The sequence below is a fragment of the Stenella coeruleoalba genome, assembly GCF_951394435.1.
Source record: "Stenella coeruleoalba genome assembly, chromosome: 7".
In the NCBI taxonomy this organism is placed as follows: domain Eukaryota; kingdom Metazoa; phylum Chordata; class Mammalia; order Artiodactyla; family Delphinidae; genus Stenella; species Stenella coeruleoalba.
Genome location: NC_137153.1, coordinates 110,492,701 through 110,517,468, shown reverse-complemented (window position 1 = coordinate 110,517,468; position 24,768 = coordinate 110,492,701). Strand labels below are relative to the sequence as shown.

Genomic DNA, 24,768 nt, shown 5'->3' with positions numbered 1-24,768 from the left:
TAGGATGTGCCTATGTGTTTGCATGACTGAAGCCGTGACTACGGGGAATCCTCTGTTTGCAGAGGTGTGTAGGCTGTTTCTGACTATAAATGGTTACCTTGCCATCTGTAGGGATATGTGTGTGTATCTGAGGGTGTCTGAGTCGAGGACACGGGGTTTTCCATGGGTTTGGAGCTCCATGGGAGTCCGTGCTCTCTTAACTATGGATGTGTGTACACACGTAAGAATAGTTGTGTGGGGTGTTTACATTTGTAAATGAGGGCAGTTAGGGAGGAGATGGTATGTGCGACTTGGTGGAGGTGGGGTGTGCAGTGTCTGTAGGGCCAGATCTAAGTGTGCGTGTTTGTTTTCAGAAGATGACGTATATTTACATGTCTCCCTAAGCTCAGTTCGTGTGGGAAGGGCATTGAGGCTGTGAGTGTCCACTTGTGCGTGTATGTAGTATGTTAGTGTGTGTAAGGCCTGGTCTTTGAGTTTGAGGCTTTTGTGCCTGAGTTTTTGGAGGCTGTGTCTCTCCTATCTAAGTGCCTGGGCCTCCTTGCTTTCCCCACCTCTCTCACTATCAGTAGAACCCTAGAGAAGGTGAGATGGCATTAGACTGGATAGCTCAGCAAATTCTGCAAAGAAGGGGGTGTCCCAGGCAATCCCTCCCTGGAGAATTCAGGGGAGCACCCCCCAAGCCAGCCCAATCCCATTTAGGATGGGATGTAGCCCCGGCCCTGAGGAACTGGTGTGCTCTTTAGCTGTTATGGAGCAGAGGCAGCTGCGCAGGTGTGTGAGTGTGTGTAGATGGCTTGTGCTCCTGTAAATGCTGCGAACAGGTCATCATTTGCATCAGATGTACACAAACGTAGGAGGCATGGATTGCATCAACGGAGTATAATGTGTGACTTTATATGAAACCCAGCTCGGCCCGAGGTGTGACCATGCATCCCTCTTGTACCAGTAAGTGGGGCTGTGCCTGAGGTCTGTGGGTGCCCCTTGAGGGAGGGGCGGTGGTGAGAGCTGGGTGCGTGTGTGCCTGAGGGTGCCTTTGTATGTCAGCGTGTCTCTGAGTCTCTCCGTCAGCAACTCTGAGTTTCCGTGTGTCTATATGTCTGTGTGTGTCTCTGGGTCGCTGCCTCGCTGTGTCTCGCTCTCCCTTGGCGGGGAGGGGATTGGTCACGCATGACTCATCTTGAACCGAGCGGGGCTCCAGCGGCAGGGCAGCCGCCGCCGCAGCTGGAGGGGGAGGAGGACGAGGAGGAGGGAGAGGAGGAGGGAGAGGAGGAGGGAGAGGAGGAGAAGAAGGAGGGGGCGGGGGCCTCTCCAAGTTTGTCGGGACCTTCTTCCGAGACCGCGGCGGAGGCAGCCAGGGAGGCCAGGGCTGCGTACCGGCCGGGGCTCGGGGCGGGGGCGGGGGCTGCGGCTGGGACCGGGCCCGGGGCGGCGGGGCCGGCGCCTCCGCTCTCCTCCAGCTCCTGCTTCAGCCTTTGCTCCCGCTGCGGCCGTGGCCCCCCTTGGCGCGGCTCTCCGCGCTGCGCGTCCGCTGAGCCCGCCGCTCCCCTGCCCATGTACTGGAAGCATGAGAACGCCGCCCCGGCGCTGCCCGAGGGCTGCCGGCTGCCGGCCGAGGGCGGCCCCGCCACCGACCAGGTGAGCGAGCGAGAGAGCGAGTGGGTGAGTTGTCCGGGCCGGAGTCGGACAGGGGCCGAGACCCAGCCGGGCCGGGCCGGGTGGCGGGCGGCCGCAGAGCGGAGGGGTGCCGGGGTGCGCTCGGGAGTGTGTGTATGTGAGTGTGTGAGCATGCAGGAGCGCGAGGGGGGGTCGCGGAAAGCGGGAACACATTATGCAAATTTTGAAGGAATTTCTCAAAAAGCGATTTAGCAGAGACACAGGCGAATCAAGAGGAGGCGAGGCGGGTATTGTCCGTCTGAATAGGCGCTGATAGCGCCAATGCGCCGGGGGTTGTTCGGGCGCAAGGCTGAGAATCTCGGCGCGGGGCCGGTCCCGGGCGCTCCGAGGGGCTGGAGGGTGCTTTTTCCCCTTCTTGGACGTCTCCGTCTTCTCTTTTTGGTCCCGTTTCGGCCCCGATCTAGCCCCTATTTTGCTCTGGGTTTCCCTCCGACTGGCCCGCGAAACGCGCCTGAATCCGAGTCGGTATCGCCGCACCGATTTCGCCGCGCGCGCGGGGTGGACGGGCTGGTGCTCCCAACGCTCCCGGTTTTATTTTCCTCAAGCGCCCACCCCCCATCTCTTTCTTTTCTTTCTTTCTCTCTTTTCTCCTTTTTGCATTTTGTGTCGAGAGGAGGAGAAGGGAGCGAGGAAGGGGGTGGGTGGAGGGAGAAAAAATTCGATTTTTAATTACTACCATTAAAAAATCAAATTTGCAATTCTTTGGGCGGCCTGATGGATCTCACTGATTGACAGTTGGAATTGACACTCTGGCTACCTCTTATCTTGGGCATTCACGACAATTTCTAATTGCAGGTAGTTTGTATGTGTGCGCGTGTTTTTTTTCCCCCTCAGAGGCTTGTATTGCAAGGGAACTAAGCGATTACTTCAAGAGCCACGGGTTAAGTGCAGGGAGAGGGGGAGAGAGAGGGAAAAAATCCAATCCAAATTCAAATTGCTTCATTAGAGAGACACCGCTTTTGTGGGGAAGGGCTTTAAATGCCCACTACAAAGTTAGGACTCATTGTTCCGCGCCGGTTTATATAACAGGCGCGGGGAGGCGCTGGGCTCAGGCTGCGCGGAGCCAGTTCTGCAGCCGCCGCCGCCTGCGTTCCCTCCCCCCTCCCCCAGGTGATGGCCCAGCCAGGGTCCGGCTGCAAAGCGACCACCCGCTGCCTTGAAGGGACCGCGCCGCCCGCCATGGTGAGTTCGTTCGGCCCTGCTTTCGGTCCCCGGTCTCCCGGCGGCCGGGCCCTGGGGAGCTGACCCGGCTTTCCGGCCCCGAACAGCTGCCCGTGCGCTGGGGGACTGCCGGAGGGCGCCGCCCCTCTCTGAGCCTCGGTTTTCTGGCCGGGAATGTGAGCTTTGACCGCTCCTGGCACCTAGGAAGCGCGTGCTAAAAGTTGGAGCCGTCCTGTCCTCTCCAGTAGGCCCTTCCATTCCTGTCCTGTAGCCCGCGGCTTGTCGTTTCGGGGGCATTTCGTTGTTAGTTGGTTCGCTGAGGCCCCAGATTTGTCTCCGAGGCAGCAGCAACGCTGGGCACCTGGCTTAGCCCTCAGCTCAGAGCGCGGCTCTCCCTCTTTCCCCACTGCAGGCTCAGTCGGACGCTGAGGCCCTGGCAGGCCCTCTGGACAAGGACGAGGGTCGGGCCTCTCCCTGTACGCCCAGCACGCCATCTGTCTGCTCACCGCCCTCTGCCGCCTCCTCCGTGCCGTCTGCCGGCAAGAACATCTGCTCCAGCTGCGGCCTCGAGATCCTGGACCGATATCTGCTCAAGGTGAGACAGGGGCGGAGTGTTGCGTGTGTTGGCGGGGTGTGGGTTGCAACCCAGAGGACTGTAGGGAAACGATGCCGGCGCCAGGTCCACTAAATTCGAAACCTGGCTCATCCCTGCCTGACTGCGTGGCTTCGGGCAAATCGTAGCGTCTCTCTGCGTTCCCGGGTTCCTGTCTGAAAAATGGGCAGAGTTGATTTCTACCTCCCTGAGTCTGTGTTACAGAAGAAAACTGGTGGAAGTCCCATGAACCTTCAGAGCTCTGGCGTATCTGTCTGCAAATGGGGCCGGGGAGGCTGGGGCCGGGCGTGAAAAGAGGCCCGCGCTGAGCCGCCCCCCATCTCCACCCCCTCCCCAGGTCAACAACCTCATCTGGCACGTGCGGTGCCTCGAGTGCTCCGTGTGTCGCACGTCGCTGAGGCAGCAGAACAGCTGCTACATCAAGAACAAGGAAATCTTCTGCAAGATGGACTACTTCAGGTAGGCTGCGGCCGCTGGGCCAGCAATGTCGCCGCAGGCAGGCCACCGGCGCGCGGAGGCCGCCTTTGCGACGCGCTGTCTCTGGCTCCGGAGCCCCCGTGTCCCGAATGCTCTGGCGCGCCGCGAGGGCCCAGCCCACCGGCTCTCAGCGCCACGAACCAGGAGCTCCAGGCCGAGCGCGGGTGCCAGCACAGGTTCGGGCCGCTGATCCGCCTCCGGTTGCTGTGGCCCACTCGGGTTTGGTCGCGTCTCTGGCTCGGTCTCGGATCCTGCCCGAGTCTCAGGCTCAAGTTCCGACTTCCAGCGCGTTGGTCGAGCTCTGATGTCCCCGTCTTGCCCCGATCCGCTCGTATCCCAGCCGACCTGGCTGCATCTCCGGTGCGCTCCGGCTCTGGGTTCCAACCCTACTCCTACTCCAGCCAAGCCGGCGTCTCTCCCGGGCAGGACCCTGAGCTGGGCTCCAGACTCTTGCCCTGGCTCTGGTCTCGGCTTTTACCCCGGCCGGGTTCGAGGCTGGATTCGAGTCTGGTCCGTCCCCAAGCACTAGCCTCGCATCGGTCTCGGATCCGAACCCATATTCAAGCTCATCGATCTAACTCCCGACCTCGGTCTCCGGCTCCGCCTCAACTCAGACCCCGGCATCGCTCGAGTATAGTGTTTCGAGTCTGGGTTCTGCCTGCATCCCAGGTGCCTGTTCCAGTCCCAGCTCCGTCGTCGTTTCGGGCCCCGGCTTCAGCCTCTCTGGGGTCTAGGCTCTGACTTTGGGCCGCCGGCACAGGAAGGGGGAGTCGGGCGCCGTAGCCAGGGCCCCGAGTAGGATCACCCTGGGCTGCGCTCTCTGTGCCGCGGTGCCGCGTCCCCGCCGCTCAGCTCTCAACAGCAGCCCGGCTAGTCCTCCCGCCGCTTCTCCGTCGCTTGCGCCTGGCTTCTCACCGCGCAGCTCGGGCCTGACCCGGTCACGGGGTCGAGGTCACTGCGAGGTCAGAGGAGCAGCGGCTGCCGGCTCGATCCCGGCGGGAAGCGTGAAGCAGGCCTGAAGCCCGTCCAGCGGGCCTACGGAGTCCAAAGAGAGCAGAGTGAGATTGGTTCCTGGGCCGCACGCCTGTTCCCAAGGGCTTTCTCAGGAAGTGGAGAAAGCTACTCCCCTATAACCACCACCACCCCCTTCCCCAGTCCGCCGACATCCTTCCCATCCTTGCCTCGGGAGACGTCATGGCTTCAGTCTCCCTGGGAAGACCCCAGCCCCAGAAAGATCCCCTGAGTCAGGGGATGCAGTAGAAGGCAGTGCCGCCCCCTTCCCCGGCATTGAGTCTCTGGGAACTTGGAAAGAGAGGACCTTGAATCTAGGAAGAAGCTAGCAGCATTGGGGGCTGGGGTACTCTAAGGAAACCTTAGGAAGCCTGGTTCGAAAAAACGGACTCTTCCTGGTGCATGGCTGTGAGTGGCAGTGCAGCTGGGGTATGCATGGGGAGGGGCGGCTCTGCCAGGTGGCCTGGGACTCATGGGACTCAAGGATGCTTGTGTGTCTGTCTTGTCCGGATCTGTGCAGTGGCGCTGGGGGAATGTGTCACTGAGCAGGGTGAGGGGTGTGTGGACAGCGTAGGTGTTCCTTTACAACAAGCATTTGTCTTTTAGTTTATGTGTGAGTGTAGAGAGTGCGTGGCTGTGTGAATGTCGGGACCGTGTGTGTGTGCGCGTGCGCACGTGTGTGTGTGTGTATGTGTTGTGCAAGGTGGTCAGGACAAGTTCACATCTGGACTGGGATCTGGAGGTGAGCAGGTGAGGGTTCTGAAATCCCTTCATTCCCCATACCGCCACACAGCCCTCCTCTGAGGGGGCATTTCTGCTTACAGCCTTAACCCAGGCATTGGGGGCTCAACGGTGTGAGGTGAATGTGGATTTGTGGATGTGGATGTGGGCTGTGGTGTGTGTGTGTATGTGAGAGCGGGCTTATCATTGTGTGGTGTGTAACCAGAGTGTGATGTCTCCCCTCCACTGTCCCATCTGACACTTAGCTGGCCAGGGCAGGAGAGGGAGGTTAGGGTCCCTGTGTAGCCAGTGCCCTACTCTAGGCCTGACTCCAGTTGGTAAAAAAAAAAAGAAAAGAAAAAGAAAAACAAGCCAGCTACTCTTTCAGGGCTCCTTGGGTTCATCAGTTATCCAGGGACATGGCTGAGGCCTGGGAAACCCAGCAGGCCTCTTCTCGTAGAGTAACGCAGGCCTGGCCCCCTCTCCTTGCTCTCCTGGTGGGGACAGACCTGCCACCCTGTGAGCCACATGTCCTTGCTGCAGCTCCAGCCCCAGCTCATGCCCAGGCTGGACCAAGCCCCCGTGGTTGACGTGCTTTCCTAGACCTTCAAGGCTTAGTCAAAACTCAGATCCTGATCTCACTGTTCAGCACCTCACCGGCTGTGGAGTCCCCCTTCCCACTGCGGTGGGGTGGGGAATGGGATGTCCAGCTGTTGTGGAGACACAGAGACCAGGCTCCACCAGGCCAGCCCTGATCACTGTGTGACCTTGGGCAAATCCCTGCATCTTTCTGTCCTCAGTGTCCTCCTACCAGGGTTATCTCTCTGGGCTGCCAAGGAGGCCAGTGAAGGGAGGAAGGCTCAGCAGAGGCTCCCTAAAGTGTAGGTGCTACGGATGTCACCACTGTCACCATTGGTGACAGGATTCCAGACATAATCCCCTAATGGCATTTCCTCAGGCAGTCTGGGGAGCCAGGATGGGGATGGGCCATTTCTGGGCTGCAGGTTCTGAACGCTAATCCTTTTCCAGCAGTGACAAGAGCCCCCAAAGCAAAACTAAAACAGATTTTTGGTTAAGAAAATGGAGAGAATAAAAGCTCACATTCCTTGGGATGAGAGAAGAATTGTGGCTCTTCTGATCATTTCTCCCCCAGCCAGGTCTCCCTGCAGGCATAACCCATCCCTGGCAGCCCACCTGTAACAAAAATAACAAAACCCACAGAAAGGGAGAGAAAAAAGCAGGCGGAGCGCCAGGCGGGGACTACTGAGTGCCCCGCGTGGCAGCCCAGGCTCCGGGCGGCTGCTGTGAAGGAACCCCTCCTGGAGAGAGCAGGAATGGGAGCACGGGAGACAGAGCCCCTCTCTAGAGCTGGGGCTCAGGAAAGGGCTGAGCGCTCAGATCCTCTAGCCCTCTGTTTCCTGAAGCCCAAGGTCGAGAGTCTGATGGGAAGTGGACTGGAGCGCTCACCCCAAAGAGAGGCCAAGATCTCTGGACAGGATGCAGGGAGGGAGGAAGTGGCCAAGACCCCCTGGAGGGGGCACTGGTAGCTTCCGAGGTCCTCTGGCTCTGGACTTATTCCCCAGGGAAACGTTTCCTCTCAGTTCTATCCCCTATCTTGCTCCTCCTTGACACTGGCCTGTAGACCCCTCTTCCATCTCCTTTGGCAGAGCTGGCAGCGTTGGGGACTCAGGACGCTAGAAGTTAGGAAGGCACTCCAAGCTCATCGGGGCAGGAGGCTGCAGAGCCTGGGTGGGGAGGTGGTCCAGGGGTCCAATGCTGCTCCTGGCTTTGCATTGTTGGAAGGGATTGGTTTTCCACTGGCTGTGTGTCCTCAGTGTGAGGTCGCTGGACCTCTCTGCCTCAGTTTCTCCATTTGCCATCCAAAGAGGGACCTCACCAGCCTTTGTGGCTTCAACCAGATTCCCACCTCCCCTAACCCCCTGAGTCCTAGCAGAAAAAAAAAAAAAAAACTACCACCAAGAAAATGTGTATTGCTTTTAATTTCTTCACTTTTTTGGGTTTAAGACTGTTTTTTATTTTCTTCCAAGAAGTGAAAAAAAAAAAAAGTCCTGGGGGTAAAATAGCGTTCCTTTCTGGGGCATTCATGTCTCCACTGCCCTCAGCAATCAAAACCCCAGACAGCTTCCTCCTGCCCACCAACCTGTGGCTGCCGCCCCCCAAAGGCAGGCACGGACTGGTCTGCAGTGCCCTTCAAGCTCCTGGCCTCCTGAAGCGTCTTGCCTATTGTAGAGTGGGGGAGGTGATGTCCTGAGAGAGTGGAAAGTGCTGTGCCCCGGGTCCCACCAGCGAGAGAGTGGAAGAAGGGACCAGACAGGGACGAGGACACTGTCAGGAGACCTTACGGAGCTCTTCTCTAAGCCAGGAGCTGTGTTAACCCTTTACATCTCATTGTTTTATGTCATTGACTCCTCAGATTCCCCCTGTGAGTAGGCTACTGTCATAATCCCTACATTATAGGAGGGGAAACTGAGGCCCTGAGTGGTGAGGTCACACAGCTAATAAGCGGCAGAACTGCGATAAGCCCCGGGGCTGCCTGACTCACCATTCCTGGGTCTAGATACTCAATACTTTTCTTTTATAGCTGAGACATGTCAGCAGGTGCAAGGGCCCCACCCTGTGCAAGGTGGGGCCCATGCAATGGCAAAGGCCACCTCCCCCCACCCACCCCCCACCCCGTGGCCCTAGGGCTCCCACAGGGAGCACCTGCTGTGCTGTGTGACTCTCCATGGTGGGCCCTGGGAGTACTAGGGCTGGAGTGAAGTGACCTCAGAGTCCCAGTGACTGGAGCAACTTTGCCAGGATCGGGTCACCAGGGTCTCTAGCCCTCTTGCCTCCTGACCATGGGAGTGGGGAGTAACGGGTTAACTGCTTCTCCTTGTGTTTATGCGGGTGGGGTTCAGAGAGTGCCCCGGGCTGGGCCTGGGAGGGGCCCTACCTACTGCTGTCCCCAGCTTGGCACGAGACACTTAGGACAAGCCCGCAGCCTTCTTTCCCTCCTTCTGCCCCGAACCCACGCTCAGACCTCGGACTCCAGCGGGAGAACCCCACCCCCTCCCCCGGAGCTAGGGTACCCCGGGAGGTTCAGAGCTGGGAAGCCGCCCCCCACCGCGGCAGAGAGCAGCTCAGCGTCCGCCAGCTGTTGGGGGACAGATGTTGGGGGAGCTGAGAGAGGCGTTCGGGGAGGGGCCTTGCGCTGGGACCTCCGAGGAGTGGGACGTTTTAACCTCTTAGTTGCTGGTTCTGTTGTTTCTGGCTGCTTCTCCGAATGGTTTGCCGGGAAGGGGAGGAGCAGAAGGAATAGGAAGGACTCCACCTCTGATCCCCCCAGTTTGCTTCATAGACTCGCTCTAAGGCCCTCAAGCGAGCGTCCCGAACGCAAAACAAGGGAAGCCTGGTTTGAGTGGCACCGCCTTGGCTCCCTAGCTTCTTAATTAACATTGCCCTTCCCACTCTGAGCTTCGGTTTCCTCATGCAGAAAAGGGGTAGCTTAGTAATGGGCAGGGGTCGCAGTGAAATTCCGATGGGCTCTTTCGTTGAGGCTCATTCGCCCAACCAATGACTTCCGAGCTCTTACTCGGTATCCAGGATAGGTAGGCCGGGGGAGCGAGCCTGACTTGGTCAGTGGCGCACAGCTCCCTCTGCGGAGCCACTAGCACCCAGATGTCTCCGTTCCCTGCTCCGGGGAGATTGGGCAAGGCGGTGCGCGTGGCCCACTCCGCTCCTTCCAGCAGTTGCCAGGATGCGCAGCCTCCGTCCTACATCTCTCCATCCTCAAAGCGCCTCTGTGCTTTGAGCCTTTGCCCCGTGGCGCGCGCGGGGACCCAGGGAGGGGCGCGCACAAGACTGGGGGTGGCGGGCGATGGCCGCGCCCCCTAATCGCTTTGGCGCTCCCTTCGCAGCTCCCGAACACCCCTTTCTTGAAGTTTCGTTGTCTCCGCCGCCGATTTCGCTGCTTCCGGAATCCGGCGGCTCGGGCCTCGCAGCCCGCCTGGGAAGGAGTCTGTCGGTTTGTCAGAGCCTGGATCTGTAAGCCTCCTCGTGCCCCTTGTTTGTGCCACTGACCCCTTCCCCGGGTGGGGGACACGCTTCAGGAGCGGCCCGAAAACTGCAAAACGACCCCCCAACTCCATCCAAGGATCCAGCGGGAGGATGATTTCGTTGACTGGGCGGAGACACGGCGAGCGCAGGGAGCTCCTAGAGCTGGGGACAGCTCCTGGCATTTAGGGTGACACGCGGAGGGTGAGAAAGTTGCTGACAGGTCGCTAGCGGCTCCCGCCTCAGAGCAAGGGGATGAGGGCACTGTGAGCCGCCAGCGTAGGCGCAGAACGCGCCCGGGCGTCGGGGCTCGTGGAGCGGGAAGATCAGGGATGCGCGGGAAGTCTTGGATGCGTCTTGGCCGAGAACGAGGCATCCCGCAGAGCCAAGCGCCGGGATCCGAGATGTTACACTCTGGCTCAGCGCACTGATCCCGGAACACGACAGGCTGGAGACGCAACGGCTCCTGCCGGCCTCTGAGGGCCCGGACCTTCGCCTCCCGGCCCTTTCAACTCCCTGGGAACGCACTCCCAGCTTACCGGACCCTGAGGGTTCCAATGCCTTGCGCGCGGGAGTTTCCAGGTCCCAAGGCCCGGAGTGGGGATTGCGACTTGGTCAGACCAGGCCCCTTTCCTTTTCATAAACCGGGATTCAACTCTACGCATCTCCCGTCCGGCTGCTTTCGCAGGTTCTAGGGGTTCTTTTTGCACTTCAGAGGGGACCTCAACCCCTGCCCCACACTCCGTGTGGTCTTGGCGAAGTCACTTGTCCACCCTGAACCTCCGATTCCACGTGTGCAAATTGGGTGCCAGAGTCCCCATTTCACGTGGTTGCGGCGAGGGGGATGCAAAGAAAGAGTTGCGCCCCAGGACGCTGGAGCGCAGCGAGGGTTCTGCACCCGGCTGGCCCTTCTTCCTCCCTTCAGAGACCCGAAAGTTCTCCCAATCCTGAGCCGGACCTCGGAATTTGGGGTCGGCCCCTCGGCGGGAGGAGGCTCCGGTGGGCAAAGCGGTTTCCTCTCCTTTTTACTGAGAGATTGGGAACGGAGACGGCGGGCTGTGCCGGGGAAGCCGAATTTCCGGGGTCGGGAACCACTTCTGTTTGGGAGGCAATTGACCGAACCCGCAAAGGTGCGCAGCGCTGCCTGAGCGAACCGCGCCGCCCGCCGACAGGGTCCCCTAGGGCTCCTTGTCTGACAGAGCGGCATGGCACTGGGGGTACTTCTAGAGCCGGGGCTGGCAGAGGCCTCCGCTCTGCTGCACTCAGTTCAACCCGAGACCGTTTATTCAACCGGCAGTTGCTTGCATTTGCCAAGGCAGGCGAGGCTGTAACCAGGGCGCATTTGCTGGGCTGGTTCCTCCACGCACTCAAAGGCATTTCCGAGTGCTCTTTTGGGTGGAAATGTGCCTCTGGGGACACAGAGGCAAATCTTCTAGCTCCTCTCCCAGGAATACCAGGGGTGGAAGGGAGAGCCAAGAAACCTGACATTAACAAACCGGTGTGATCATTGCTGAGAAGGTGGTGCTGGGAGCCGTGGGACTGGGGGTGTGGGGGGAGGGTGGGAAGAGGGAACAGCCTGTGCGAAGGCCTGGGGTGGGAAAGTGCTTCAGAGGGGGCCATAAGACCTGGAACCAACCTTCCACTGTAGCTGACTGGGGCTCATGCTTGAGTGTAGGGTGAGGGATCTTGGGGAAGGTTAGGGAGGAGAGGAGCCAGAGAGGATGTGGTCTGTTGAGCTTTGTAAACTCCCAAGGATCTTGGACCAGATCCTAAGGGTAGAGTGGAGCCACCAGAGGATTTTAAGCAGGGCAGCGGACAGGGTAAAGTGTGCCTGCTGGAAACTTCCCTGTAGCCACTACGTGGAGGATGGGTGTGGAGACTGGCAGCGAGGGGCGCATGGTGGGAGCCTGGTTTAGGAGGGTGGTGGTGGCGGTGGCGAGGAGGAGATGGGTCCCAGAGATACTTAGGAAAGGGAACCAGCAGCGCCTGATGATTGGTTGGATGGGGGATGGAGGAGAGGGAGGAGTGTATGATTTAGGTGTCTAAGCTTGAGAGGCTGGATGGGTGAAAGCACCATTCCCTGAAACAGTGGAAACTGAGGCTCAGAGGGTCCGGACAGGGTCACAGAGTGAGTCATTCACTTCAAGAACAAATTCTCCCTGGTGCTCTGGGGACAGGCCTTGGGCTGACTTCTGGGACAGGGCAAATCAGACTGCTGCTTCCTGGAGGGGCTCCCAGTCTGGTGGTGGAGGCAGCCACACCCAAATAGCCACACCACAAAGGGGGAGGGAGAAGGGGAAGAAGCAGAATCAAGGAAGGCTTAAGGGAGAGTGGGGCATTTGATCTGGGCTTTTTTGTCTTGTTAGAATGACACAGGACTCCAGAGTCTGGGACTAGCTGGTTACTTAATAGACTACAAAGCACTAAACAAATAGCCGTAGCTGCTGTTGTCACCTAGTTCAGCTCAGGGCAAGGAAAATGAGAACTCAGAGAGGTTAAACAACGTGCCCAGGGTCACAAAGCTAGTAAGGGCATATCTGTCTATGCTTCCAAGAAACTCTGAGCTTCTCTACAGCTGAGTTACAGTTTATTCACCTCTGGAGTCATACTGGCTAGGAGTTCTCTCCTTGCAAGCTGTGTGACCTTGTGCAAGTTACTTTACCTCTCTGGTCCCCGTTTTCCTCATCTGCAAAATGAAGATTACTTGGGACGATCAGCATAAAACACTTAGAATCTTGCTGGGCAAGTGGTTAAGTGCTCATAAATCTGCCTATATTATTACTACTATTAAATTTTCCCTAACACTTATATTTTAATGAGCAGGTTAATACTATATACAAATGTTAAGTGATCATTGAAGAAAATTTGGAAAACTCAGAAAAGCACCAGGAAGAAAATAAAAACCACCTACCAGCTTGCCTTCTAGGTGGGACTTGGCTGCAGGGGGTGGTGAATCCAGGCAAAGGGAAATGCACGCGTGAAGGCCCTCAGGAACCTGGGCACGGCTGGGCCACTAGGATTTGGATGGCCTGTCTGAGCCTCGCCACCCCCTCCCCTTCGCCCCCCACCCCCACCCCGTGTCCTTCAGCCGATTTGGGACCAAGTGCGCAAGGTGCGGCCGACAGATCTACGCCAGCGACTGGGTCCGGCGGGCACGCGGCAATGCCTACCACCTGGCCTGCTTCGCTTGCTTCTCGTGCAAGCGCCAGCTGTCCACGGGCGAGGAGTTTGGCCTGGTCGAGGAGAAGGTGCTCTGCCGCATCCACTACGACACCATGATTGAGAATCTCAAGAGGGCCGCCGAGAACGGTACCCAACCCGCCCCGCCCCGCCCTGAAACTGGCCGCCCCTCGGCTCCCCAGCCTTCTCTGACCAGTCCCCCCAGCACCCCAGGGACTGCCCACACTTCGCTAGAGCCAGTTGCCCCCTTTATCACCTGCAGGCAGCATGGGGGTGGGGCTGCACACAGATCTGGCCGCTTCTGGCTCCACCATTTGTTTGAGAGTTGGAAGTCACAGCCGGTCCTTGCAAATTATGTTTCCTAACCTGTAAAATGGGGCTGATGGTAGGACACCTCAAAGCTAGATGAGCCGATGTGCTGTGAAGCCGAGAGGCGCTCAGTGAACCCTAGAGATGATTCTCATAATGGGGCAGCCTAGTCCACCTTTGGACAGCTCTGGTTGGCCTGGAGGCTCATCCCCTCCAGTTTCCTGGAACCAGGCTTGGGCCCGTCTGCAAGAGATGAAGTGACCCTCTTCTCCCAACTCCCACCGCAGCAGCTACAGGCCAGAGATTTGGGGGTGGGGTTTTCATCCTGGACTGTAAGGACAGAGGCCTTTGAGTCTGGAGACCCAAGCTTCAGGTTTGCTTCTGGCGTGTTGTGCTGACATACAGTTTCCTTTTCTCTCTGGGCCTCAGTCTCCCTAGTTTCAAGATGGATATTGGACTAGAAAGATCCCTAAATCTCTTCTGGCTCTGATACTGTGATTTCCCAAGACACTTAGGCTCAGGGACAGGGTCCAGGTCTTCCTGGGATCATGGGGGCTGAGTCATAAAGTGTCTGCCCCATCCCCAGTGCCTCTGAGGAGGAACTAGTCTAGACGTCCCCAGAGTGTTCTTGGCCATGGCCACAGCAGAGCCATCACTTTCTCCAGCCAGGATCAGGGCTGAGTGGGTCTAGGTGGGGAGCAAGTGAAGCTGGGGTGCTCTGAAGTTACCTGCAAGTAACTGGGCAAGTCAGTTGTGGAGCTGGGATGGAAGCCCAGGCGTTAGAGGTTCCCCCACACCATGGCTCAGGAGTGACTCCAGGCTCCTTCCATACCTGGACCAACCAGGACTACCCCTAGTCACAACCTTGCCGATTACACTCCAGCTCTCACAGTCAGGCCTGACTCCAGACTCCTACCACGCAGGGAACCTGAAGGCTTATGGTCTCAGGACTCCTTTACTGAGCAGCCCTCAGTTTTGGCTACTGGTTTACTTTTTAATCTTAAACACACACATGCCCATTATAGAAAATTAAGAAAAGATGGTTAAGCAAAAAGAAGAAAATAAAGACCACTTCGAATGCCACCACCCCTCATATTTTAGTGTCTATCTTCCCAGATTTCGTTCTATGTCTGTATGTTGGAGTGTTTGTTTAGTGTTTTTCCTAATTAAAAAAATTATGAACAGTGGTGGAATTCCTGGAGATTTTTATTTTCTTCTTTGTGCTTACCTGAATTTTCTGAGGTTTTGGCAAGGAGCATCTTATTACCTTTGCATTGCAAAAAATGAGGTACTAAAAACTAAAATGGGAATACATTTAGTGTGATTATAAAAGTAATGTAAATGGAAAGAGAATAACTAACGTATACTCCAGTTAACAAAGTTAAACCTTAGAGAAATAAGGTGATGAGACACGTGATTGTTGAAAAAACTTCAAAAGTTGCAGAAACATTGAAAGTAGAGTCCTCATAATTGCACTCCCTCCTGCGAACACTTTGGTGTATATCCTTCCAACCTTCTTTGCTCCCATCTGTTTTTACAAAATTAGGATCACAGTTCTGTAACCTGCCTGCTTCCCATCTCCGCCAGCCCTTGGTTTCCCCAGTTTATCAAGGAGGGAGCCCGATTTGGGGCGCTAGAGTCAGCCAGCTGTCAGAATACCAGTCGAAAGGTCCAGAGCTGGGATTTTCTTCTCTCTGAACCTCAGTTTCCTCCGCTGTAACACGAGGATAATGTCGCCCGTGCTCAGGGCTGTGAGACATAAAGGGCACACCGAAAGAGAAGCGTCTGGTACTGAGCAGACGCTCAGAAGTGGAAGCCCCTTCCCCAAAGACTGAGCTCAGGGACTAGGACCCTGGGATCCCCCCTCCCAGCCCACTCCGCTCCCGACACTTCCAGGGACCAGCTCCCCCCACCCCCGTCCTTTCCAGGCTGCCACTAGAAGAGATGGGGACGCGTGGTCAGCCACTTCTGTCGCCCTCAGGGAACGGCCTCACGCTGGAGGGGGCAGTGCCCTCGGAACAGGACAGTCAGCCCAAACCGGCCAAGCGCGCGCGGACGTCCTTCACCGCCGAGCAGTTGCAGGTACCTTGGCGGGCCGCGAGTGGCCGGGTGTGGGCCGGGCCTCGGAGTGGGCGGGGCTGAACGGGCCTCCTGACTCCGCCCCTCTGCCCGACCCGCGGGTGGCGGGGAGGGGCTGTAGCTGTCTGGGGCGTGGCCTCCGGGCCGGAGCCTCTGATTGGGCCGGGGCCTTGGCGACCTCGGCGGGCTCGTGCCTCACCGCCCCGCGGCGCCTGGCAGGTTATGCAGGCGCAGTTCGCGCAGGACAACAACCCCGACGCGCAGACGCTGCAGAAGCTTGCGGACATGACGGGCCTCAGCCGAAGGGTCATCCAGGTGGGGCCGGGGGTGGGCGGGGCCTTCGGGTCTGGGGCGGGGCCTAGGGACCTTGGGGGTGGGCCCTCGAGCGCGTAGCTGGGCTGCGGAGCTGCGGGTTCGGGGCGCACGTGGCCGCCCTTCCTGAGTTGGCGACGAGGCAGTCCCTCCTGGGGTCCCCCGGCGGTGCGTCCGACTCTCTTCCGCGAGGCTGAGGCTGCTGAGGCTGTCGTTCCAGGTGTGGTTTCAAAACTGCCGGGCGCGTCATAAAAAGCACACACCACAGCATCCCGTGCCGCCCTCCGGGGCGCCGCCGTCCCGCCTCCCCTCCGCCCTGTCCGACGACATCCACTACTCCCCGTTCAGCAGCCCCGAGCGGGCTCGCATGGTCACCCTGCACGGCTACATTGAGAGTAAGTGACCGCCACAGCCTGGTCGCCCGGCCTGTGGGAGAGGGGGGTGTAGATGAGCGCTCGTGGGCGGCGGAGGCATGGGGAGCCTCGTGCGTGCAGACGAGGGTTCCGCAGTCCCTCGGACCTAGTGGTTGTGGAGAGGAGTTAAGTGCCCCGGCTCTGCCTTAGAGGGGCTCGACCCTTAGTAGAGGCAAGCCATTAAGCCGTTCAAAAAATATTGGTACTTTCCAAACATCCACTCGGTGCCAGGCCCCGGGGACTAGGGAGAGAACAAGATGGCTAAAGTCCTGTCCTGGGGAGCCTGGGTTCTGGTGGGAGAGACATGGAACAATACGAGATAGATGAGCGTGTGGTGTTAATTGTGGTGATTCCTGTAGTCAAGATGCTGGCTGGGAGTGTCTGGAGATGTTGCCTATCAGTGGGCTGAGACCAGAAGGATAGGTTGGAATTAGTGAGACACAAGGAGTGGGGAAATAGGGCTGCAGGCAGCAGAGGAACCGAATGCAGGCAGAAAGCGTGGCATGGGTGCGTTTGGGGTTGCAGAAGAAAGCCAGGGTGGCAGGAGTACCCAAGGTTGTGAGGCCGTGGGCAATTCACCTGACCTCTTTGAACCTCAGTTTCCTCATCTGTAAACTGGGACATTAATAATGCCTACTTCACAGGGTTATGAGGATCCACTCATGTGTTCAGTTAATATTTTTTGAGTGCCTTCTGTGCCTTCTGGGATACAACTGAAAACACAACAGACCAAAGCCTGTGTGCTCCCAAGGCTCACGCTGCAGGACGGGAGAGGGGGGAGAGAGAATAAACGAATAAAGGATGGAGGGCAGGCATGTCAGTGGGGACTGAGCACAGTGGTGGAGAAGGGGTGGCAGGTTGTGGTGGAGTGACCTTCGAGCAGGAACCTGGGGGAAAGAGAGAGAGTAGGCTTGTGCATTTCTGGGGGATGGACATTCAGTGAATCTGCTGTTGAGCAGGTGCTTATCACAGATTTTCTTTCCCTTTGAGGTTGTTTCTATTGATTGTTTCCTCAAAGCTGGGCATGACCAGAAATGTAGCAGTGATGACAACATACCCACAAACTCAAACCCTCCCTCTCTGGCTCCAAGGGAAAGAGAAGGGAGGTCAGGGAGAGCACAGCTGTGTCCTGAGTCCCTGCCATGTGCCAGGCACTGTCCTACCACATGTTTCTAAACATCACCATCCCATTGTACAGATGAGGAAACCAAGGGCCAACAGTAAGTTAGTGGGAGCCAGGTTCTTTAATGATTGAATGTGGGCTTTAGCATCAGACTGTGGGGCTTCGGATCCCGTCCCTGTCACTTACTAGCTGTGTGACATTGGGTAAGCTTCTTAGCATCCCTGAATTCCAGTTTCCTCATCTGTAAAAAATGAGGACAGTAAGAATCCAAGCCCTTTAAAAAAACGGAAAGAATACGTATCTCAAAGCAGTGTTGCGAGCATCAAATGAGATCATTGACTTACCGTCCTCAGCATTTAGTAAGTGCTGGATGAGCACTAGCTGCCCTTGTGGTGGTGGCAGTGGCTCTGGTTGGTGGAGCTGAGAGTGTAGAGCCCTGCTCACCACGCCAGGCTGTCAGTTGCAAACAGTGTCTCTTTGTTCTGTTCCATTTCTGAACCATCTGCTTAGTAGGAGGGACTTTTTTCCCCCTTTCTTTTTGAAACAATGACATGTTGAGGCTGCAGAGAGCCCATTGTTGATCTAGTTCATCTGTTAAAGGAGCCAAGGACCAGGGGCTCTCTAGGTACCAGGAGTCTGGGCCACCAGCCGGCACTTGCTGTGGAGTTGGTAATGGATCTAGGTGGCCCCGTGGAGAGTGGGGCCATGGCCTCCGGAGCTGTGCCAGGACTCTGCCCACACAGTTTGTCGGCCAAGTCTAGAACTGTCTTGGACGTCTAGAGAAGGGGCTGAGGTAACCTTTCCTTTTCCCCTTAAGGCGAACCCAGCTCAGGGCAGGAGGCATCAAGGGTGTTTGGACCTGCTGCCTCTTGCTGCATGACTGAAGGTCACCCTAGCACTCTTCTTCGCCGTTTACTAAATTCACAGGTTCCTGAGTTTCCCGGAGACTTCAAACTTGGAATATGATAAAAAAGCTTTGGAATCAGATTCCAGAAATGTGCACACACACACAGTTTCCCATGTAATCTCAGGCTGTTTGTGGACCCCTAAAACCCCCCAGGTTAAGAATCCCCCATCTTATACAACCACCGTATTCTACAAACGAGGGAACTGGGGCTCAGAAAGGAACAGTGACTTGTCCTAAGTTACATATCAATTGTAAGTCTCTGTACAGAGCTCTTTCGCCTCTGACCAAAGAGGATGAAGTGCAGAGAAGAGCAAGGCCATAGACTTCTCCACTGTAGTGGTAAAGAGGCTGAAGCATGAGAGATTTGGGTCAGACATAAGGATGGACTCCCCCCACCCCCGCCACCGCCATTTTAGGTGTTGTACAGAGACCCATTCAACAGATTAGATGCCATGCCTCATTCTAGATCCTGGAAATCCACAAAGATCTAGAATCTAGAAAACAGACAAAAATTCCTGCCCTCATTGGCGCTTGCATTATAGCTGGCAAAGACAGATAATATCAAATAAAAAATAAAAATACACAGTAAGTCAGATGATGGTAAGTGCTAAAGAGGAAAAATAAAGCTGAGAAGGATGACAGGGAGGGTAGGGTTGGCGTTGGGTTGCAGTTGTAAATGGATGGTCAGGGAGAGCATCATAAAGAAGGTGACATATGAGTGCAAAGTCCTCTAGGGTGTGGGCGTAAAGCCTTGGTGATTCTTGGGAGAATAAGAAGGTACAGTGCAGCAAGGGAGGATTCTAACGGATGGGGTACAGCCTTGCGTGTAGGAGGTGTTCTGTACATATTCGTTTCTTTTTCTTTTTTTACTTTTTTAATTTCAATATTGATTCACAATGTTGTGTTAATTTCTGCTGTACAGCAAAGTGATTCAGTTATATATATATGTGTATATATGTACATATATATGTGTGTGTGTATATATATATATATATATATACATACACACATTCTTTTTTTTATATTGTTTTCCATTATGATTTGTCAGAGAATGTTGAATACAATTCCCTGTGCTATACAGTAGGACCTTGCTGTTTATCCATTCTATATATAACAGTTAGCATCTGCTAACCCCAAATTCCCACTCCACCTCTCTCCCACCCAGCCCCCCTTGGCAACCACAAGTCCGTTCTCAATGTCTATGAATGTGTTTCTGTTGCACAAAAGTTCATTTGTGTGATATTTTAGATTCCACATATAAGTGATATCATATGGTATTTGTCTTTCTCTTTCTGACTTACTTTACTTAGTATGATAATCTCTAGGCCCATCCATGTTGCTGCAAATGGCGTTATTTCGTTCTTTTTTATGGCTGAGTGGTGTTCCATTGTTTATATGTACCACATCTTCTTTACCCATTCATCGGTCGATGGACATTTAGGTAGTTTCCATGTCTTGGCTAATGTGAATAGCGCTGCTATGAACATAGGGGTGCCTGTCCATACTCATTTTTGAGTTTATTTATCAGTGAGCTAGACAGTTATCGTGTAACACTTTATAGCTCATAAAGAATTTCACGTAGAAAAATGGTACCCTATTGAAATTTTGCCCAGGACCACCCAGCTGGTAAGTGGCAGAGGTGAAACTGGCCCCAGGGCTCCCGCCTACCGAGCCTGGGGCTGGTGGGATCCTGCATGGAGGCTGGGGGATGGGCTCCAAGGCATCCTCTCGTCCACAGGTCAGGTACAGTGTGGGCAGGTGCACTGCCGGCTGCCTTACACCGCGCCCCCCGTCCACCTCAAAGCCGATATGGATGGGCCACTCTCCAACCGGGGTGAGAAGGTAAACGGAGCTGGGTTGGGTTGGGTGGGTCAGAGCCACCTTGCCAGGAATGGCTTCCTGGCAGGATTCTCATCGCTGAGCAGGCACCATGCCACTTTGTGGCAGACCCTCTGCCCAGACACTCAGGCCCCCACTGTGCCCCCGAGGTAGTAGTCCCCCAAGCAGGCGCCAGTGTGTTCAGTGCGCATGGCCAGCCTCCTCGCAGCGCGCCCGCCCATGGCTGGCCTTCTCTTTTTCAGATTTGTGGATTTAGTTACTTTGCTCAAACTTGGCGGTCCCGAGGAGGGCTTATATCACACACCACCCCGCCTCCCACCACCTCACGGGTTTCTCCTACTTCCTCCTTTGTATTCCTGTCTGTTGGGAGTGAATATCCCGAGCTGGTGGGGCCCGGGGACAGCAGGCCAGCCAGTGATCGTGGTCAACTGGTAAGGCCTCCTTTGTGGAACCCGATCTCTAGTTGTCTCAAGCATTAGGACTGGACATCCAGAAAGGTGCTTGGACATCGCTCAGTCCAGTGGCTTGAAAGCTTTGTTTTAAGCCCGGGAACCCGTTTGTTTACTCTTTTCCATAACACAAGATGCAGATGAAAGGGGGTGGAGCTGCTCTGGGTGAAACTGCAGAGTGAGTAGGGCCCTCACCTCCGGCTCAGCTCCCAGACACTTCCCAGCGAGCCTTGAAAGCCACTGCTCTCAGACACCCTCTCATTTTAGAGACGGGGAAATTGAGGCCCAGGTGGCTCAAGGTCACAGAGCCTGAATGAGAACTTGTGCCTTGGTTCGTTCACTCATTCAGCCGACATTCACTATGTACTGACTGTGCCCGCGAGCCCCGAGTCAGTTGCCAGGAGCACAGAGATGAGGAAGGCATAGTCCCTGCCCTCGAGGAGGCCAACAGTTACACCAAAGGGTGATCAAACTGTGACGCAGAGGCCAAGGGAGCTGGGGGGTGGGGCGCAGCTCGGGAGAGACACAGGAAGGCTTCCTGGACGCAGGCACGTCTGAACCTCAGAGTTCAGCCGGGAAGGCATGAGCCGCCACGGCTCTCAGGCAACCCAGAGCAATTCAGTGCTGCTGGCACACAGGCTTGGGAGGAAACAGAGTGAGAGGCGGGGGCCTTGGGCTGCCAGGTGAAGGCGTGGGGACCGTGGTGGGCCCTGGAGGCCTCTTTTAGAAGCATCACTATAGTGGTCCTCGGAGAGGCAGGGAGCCCCAGGAATCATTGGGTGTGCTGGGCCACGGAGGCAGGGCCAGGCCTTCGGGCTGAGTGCAGTCTTCATGTGCCGCAGCATCATTTGGGCAGCGTGTAGAGATGCAGATTCCCCAGCCTCGCCCCTAGAGAGCTGGTGGGGAGTTCTGGGACGGGACCCCGCGATCTGCGGGTGTAATACCCAGCCCCAGTGATTTTGGCAGGCAGACAGGCGTGGGACTACTCCTCCAGGACAGCCCCTCTTACTCTGCCTCCTAATTAAACACCTGCTGTGTGCTGGGCTCTGTGCTGGGCTCTGTGCTGGGCTCTGTGCTGGGTACCGTGGGGAAAGTAGATGGTGCGGAGGTACGGACAGCCCAGTGGGAGCAGTAGGTTTATAAGTAAATGGTAGTACATCTTCAGCCCCACATCCCGCAGACCCCAGTGGCGGGTGAGCACGCCCCAGGAACGTCCCCTCCGAGATAGTCATACAGGAAGAGCTGCTTTTGGTTGAAGCACTTTACACGTGTTGTCTGATGCCACCCAGTCACCCTGTGGATATGAGGATGGCATCGTCACGGTAAAGATGAGGAAACAGAGGCTCAGAGAGGTGACACAATTTGTCCGGGGATGCAGCACGTCTGTCAGACTCTGAAGTCCGCCTGGTTCAGTAGTGACCTCCTTCTGTGCCGCACTTTACAGTTTACACAGCGCTCTCTCTGACCTCGCCCTTCACTGTCTCCCTAGGAGGATGAGTATGGTTGATGCCATTTCATAACTGCAGAAACTGGGTCTCAGTCAGAGCAGCAGCTTGCCCAGGGTCACACAGTGAGCGTGGGTACAGCTGGCCTCCATCCTAGGACTGCCTGCCTCGGAGCTGCCCCCGTCCTGTGGGAGAGAGTTTGTCCTGTCAGACCTGGCACCGGGACTGCAGAGGCGCGCTGGCGTGGTCCCTGTCCTCAGGGAGGGGGCGGGTGGCTTAGAGCAGGAGGCAGGCAGCCACATCCCAGCTTGACAGGGCAGTTGCGGTGAGGGATGCACGTGGCCTTCGAGGATTCAGAAGAGGGAGTGGCCAGCTCTCGGGAAGAAGCAGGGGACACGAGGAGCCCGTGCGAGGCAAGGAGGCTTGGAGGGACCTGGATTTGAGGGATGGTGGGGGGTTTAGTGCGGCTGAGGCCTTGGGTGGGGTGGGAGCTGACAGGCGGTCACATAATGAAGGCCTTGCACCTTCAAGCAAGGGGCCTGGGAGCGGCTATTATCTGGAGGGGAGAGGGGAGCCTTGCAACAGATTAGGGCTGGGCTCAGCTCTTGGAGTCGAGCCCTCGTCTCCTGGTTTCTCAGCTAAGCCTGTGGTTATGTCTGGTTCAGCCTGAAGGATGAGCCGGTCTGGGGTCTGGCAGCTTTGGTCGTGGAAGTTTTCTGGCCCCTGGGTTTGGCTGCTGAGCCAGAGTTTTTCTCTTGCTGGGCCATATCCCCAACTTCGTGTCCAGCGGCTCTGCAGAAAAATGTCTCCGCCTCCTCCATGACCTTCCGCCCTCTCACTGCCAGACCTTCCTGCCAGCGGCCAGGGACCTTTTCTGTCCACGTCTTGCCAGCCTGGCGGGCTGTGTGTATGGCCAGTCAGTGCAGAACGGCATGGGCTTTTTCTCCCAAGTCCCTCCGGGCCTGAGCCAGCCTAGTGAGGAGGAGACTCAGGGCCCCCTAGAGCAGCCCCCTGAACCCACTCATCAAGACCAGCACTGGCCTGGCCGGGAGAACAGCGCTGTGGGCATCTGGGGTAGCACCCTCCGCCTCCACCACATCATCATTTGGCCACACCTGCCTGTGAGCTTCCAGGACCACTTTTTTTTTTTTTTTTTTTTTTGGTACGCGGGCCTTTCACCGTTGTGGCTTCTCCCATTGCGGAGCACAGGCTCGGGACGCGCAGGCTCAGCGGCCATGGCTCACGCGCCCAGCCACTCCGTGGCACGTGGGATCCTCCCAGACCGGGGCACGAACCCAAGTCCCCTGCATTGGCAGGCAGACTCTCAACCACTGCGCCACCAGGGAAGCCCCAGGACCACATTTATTCCCGGTCATGGGCCCAGATCCCACAGTTCAGAGCTTGGAAGGCTCTTAGAAATCAGGGCCCGGCCGTCATCGATCAGATGGAGAGACTGAGGCTTATGGAGGGGAAGCGTCTTTCAGAGTCACCCCTCTTGAGAGGGCTTCTGTTCGGAAGAGTCCAAAGTCAGGCAGACATCCCAGAGACCAGAGGGGAGCACGGCCCAAGGTGGGGTGAGTGGGCGAGGCCGTGTGATGTGGGCTCTGGAGTCAGGCAGACCGGACCCCAGCTCAGCCACCTTTTCTCTTTGAGACCTGGGAACACACCCACTGTGTGTCGGGCACCTGGCGTGTCTGAGCCACCTGCCCGTCGAGGTGTTTGGCTGCATGAAGGGCTTGGCCTGTTGCCTGGTGCTTGATAGGCACCGCGGGTAAATGTCAGGGTGGCCTGGAGAGGAAGAGGCAGTGGGCCTAATGAAGAGGGCTTGTTCTAGAGCCTAGGCCTGGGTTGCAGTGCTGGGTCCACCTCTTCCTGGCTGTGTGATTGCGGGCTCACTGATTTTCACCTCCCCAGCCTCAGCGGCCTCCCCTGTAAAGAGGAGATGGTGGTGGGACACCCTCGTGGGGCTGAGATGAGGCTTCTGTGAAATCGTGCAAGTGTGCACTGTACCCAGTGCCGGGTACAGTGCCCAGGAGACACTTGCTGCTGCTCTTGGATTTCACCAGATCCTCCCCATTCTGAGAGAGAGGTGTTGTCATCCCCATTTTACAGATGAGGAAACAGGCTCAGAGAGGGGGAGTGAGTTGCCCAGGGCCCCGCAGCAAGTAAGTGTCTGCGCCAGGATTTGAACCTAGATGTGGGCCCTGGGCCCGCCTCCTTCTCCATGCCTTCGAGGACTTCTGGGGCGCTACCAGGCGGGGCAGGCCCTGGCTCAGCCCCCTCCCACGCCCTCCTCTTGCAGGTCATCCTTTTTCAGTACTAACGCTGCCGGCACTTCCGCATCTGAGCATGGGCGCCCGGCAGCTGCCCCTCAGCCGCTGAAATCCGGAGTCCGAGCCGCTGCCAGGGATCCACCCGCTCTGCCTCCACCCCTCATCCGCCATCCTGCCCACCACCAGCTGGGCCCCTGGGCCTGGCCTTCCCCTCTCCTGCCGAGAACCAGAACCCGCCAGGAGCACCGCGGAGCCCTCCTCCCTGAAGGCAGAGCTCCCTGAAATTTGGAGCCAGGGTGAAAACAACAGCCTGTGTTTCCCATTTAGACAGGAGTCGTCTTCAACTTAAGCTGATTACAATAGCAAAAGGCCGAATTGAATCGCACGACGCCAACAGCCTTCCAATTTACAGGTTTTCTTTCCTCCCATATTGGCCTTTATTTACTACTTCCTTGGAACCATCTCTGAATTCTGAATAGCGGACAACCCCCAATGTTATCCACTCTGTTGCTTTTGTTTGGAAAACTCTACAGTGTTTGTGGGATGTCCCCAAAGGAAAGCTATGTTCTAATTTTATCATTTCCATCTGTCTGGTTATGTCAAGTTAATTCAGAGAGAGAAGAGACACTGACCAACCCTGAGAGGCCCAATAGGGCACAGATGGAGGCCTGCCCAGACCAAGAGGCAGGGGGAAAAGCGGGGGCCGGGGGGAGGGGGCGGGGCAAGG

At 56.7% G+C, this 24,768-nt stretch overlaps 1 protein-coding gene across 4 annotated transcripts; it reads left to right on the top strand.

The window, feature by feature from the left end:
* Positions 1 to 1,534: 1,534 nt before the first annotated feature.
* On the top strand, positions 1,535 to 24,768 carry LHX6 (LIM homeobox 6; the record flags this gene model as incomplete). Of its 4 annotated transcripts, XM_079926741.1 has the most annotated exons (10): positions 1,535 to 1,635; positions 2,785 to 2,856; positions 3,248 to 3,430; positions 3,786 to 3,907; positions 12,801 to 13,021; positions 15,183 to 15,283; positions 15,500 to 15,595; positions 15,813 to 15,987; positions 19,774 to 19,877; positions 24,071 to 24,768. In XM_079926741.1, 10 exons carry the CDS (start codon positions 1,552 to 1,554, stop codon positions 24,089 to 24,091), a joined length of 1,179 nt encoding a protein of 392 aa, XP_079782867.1. The 4 variants fall into 4 exon arrangements, with proteins under 4 accessions (XP_079782867.1, XP_079782868.1, XP_079782866.1 ...); XM_079926742.1 differs by lacking the exon at positions 19,774 to 19,877; XM_079926740.1 differs by lacking the exon at positions 24,071 to 24,768 and having other exon boundaries at positions 19,774 to 20,027.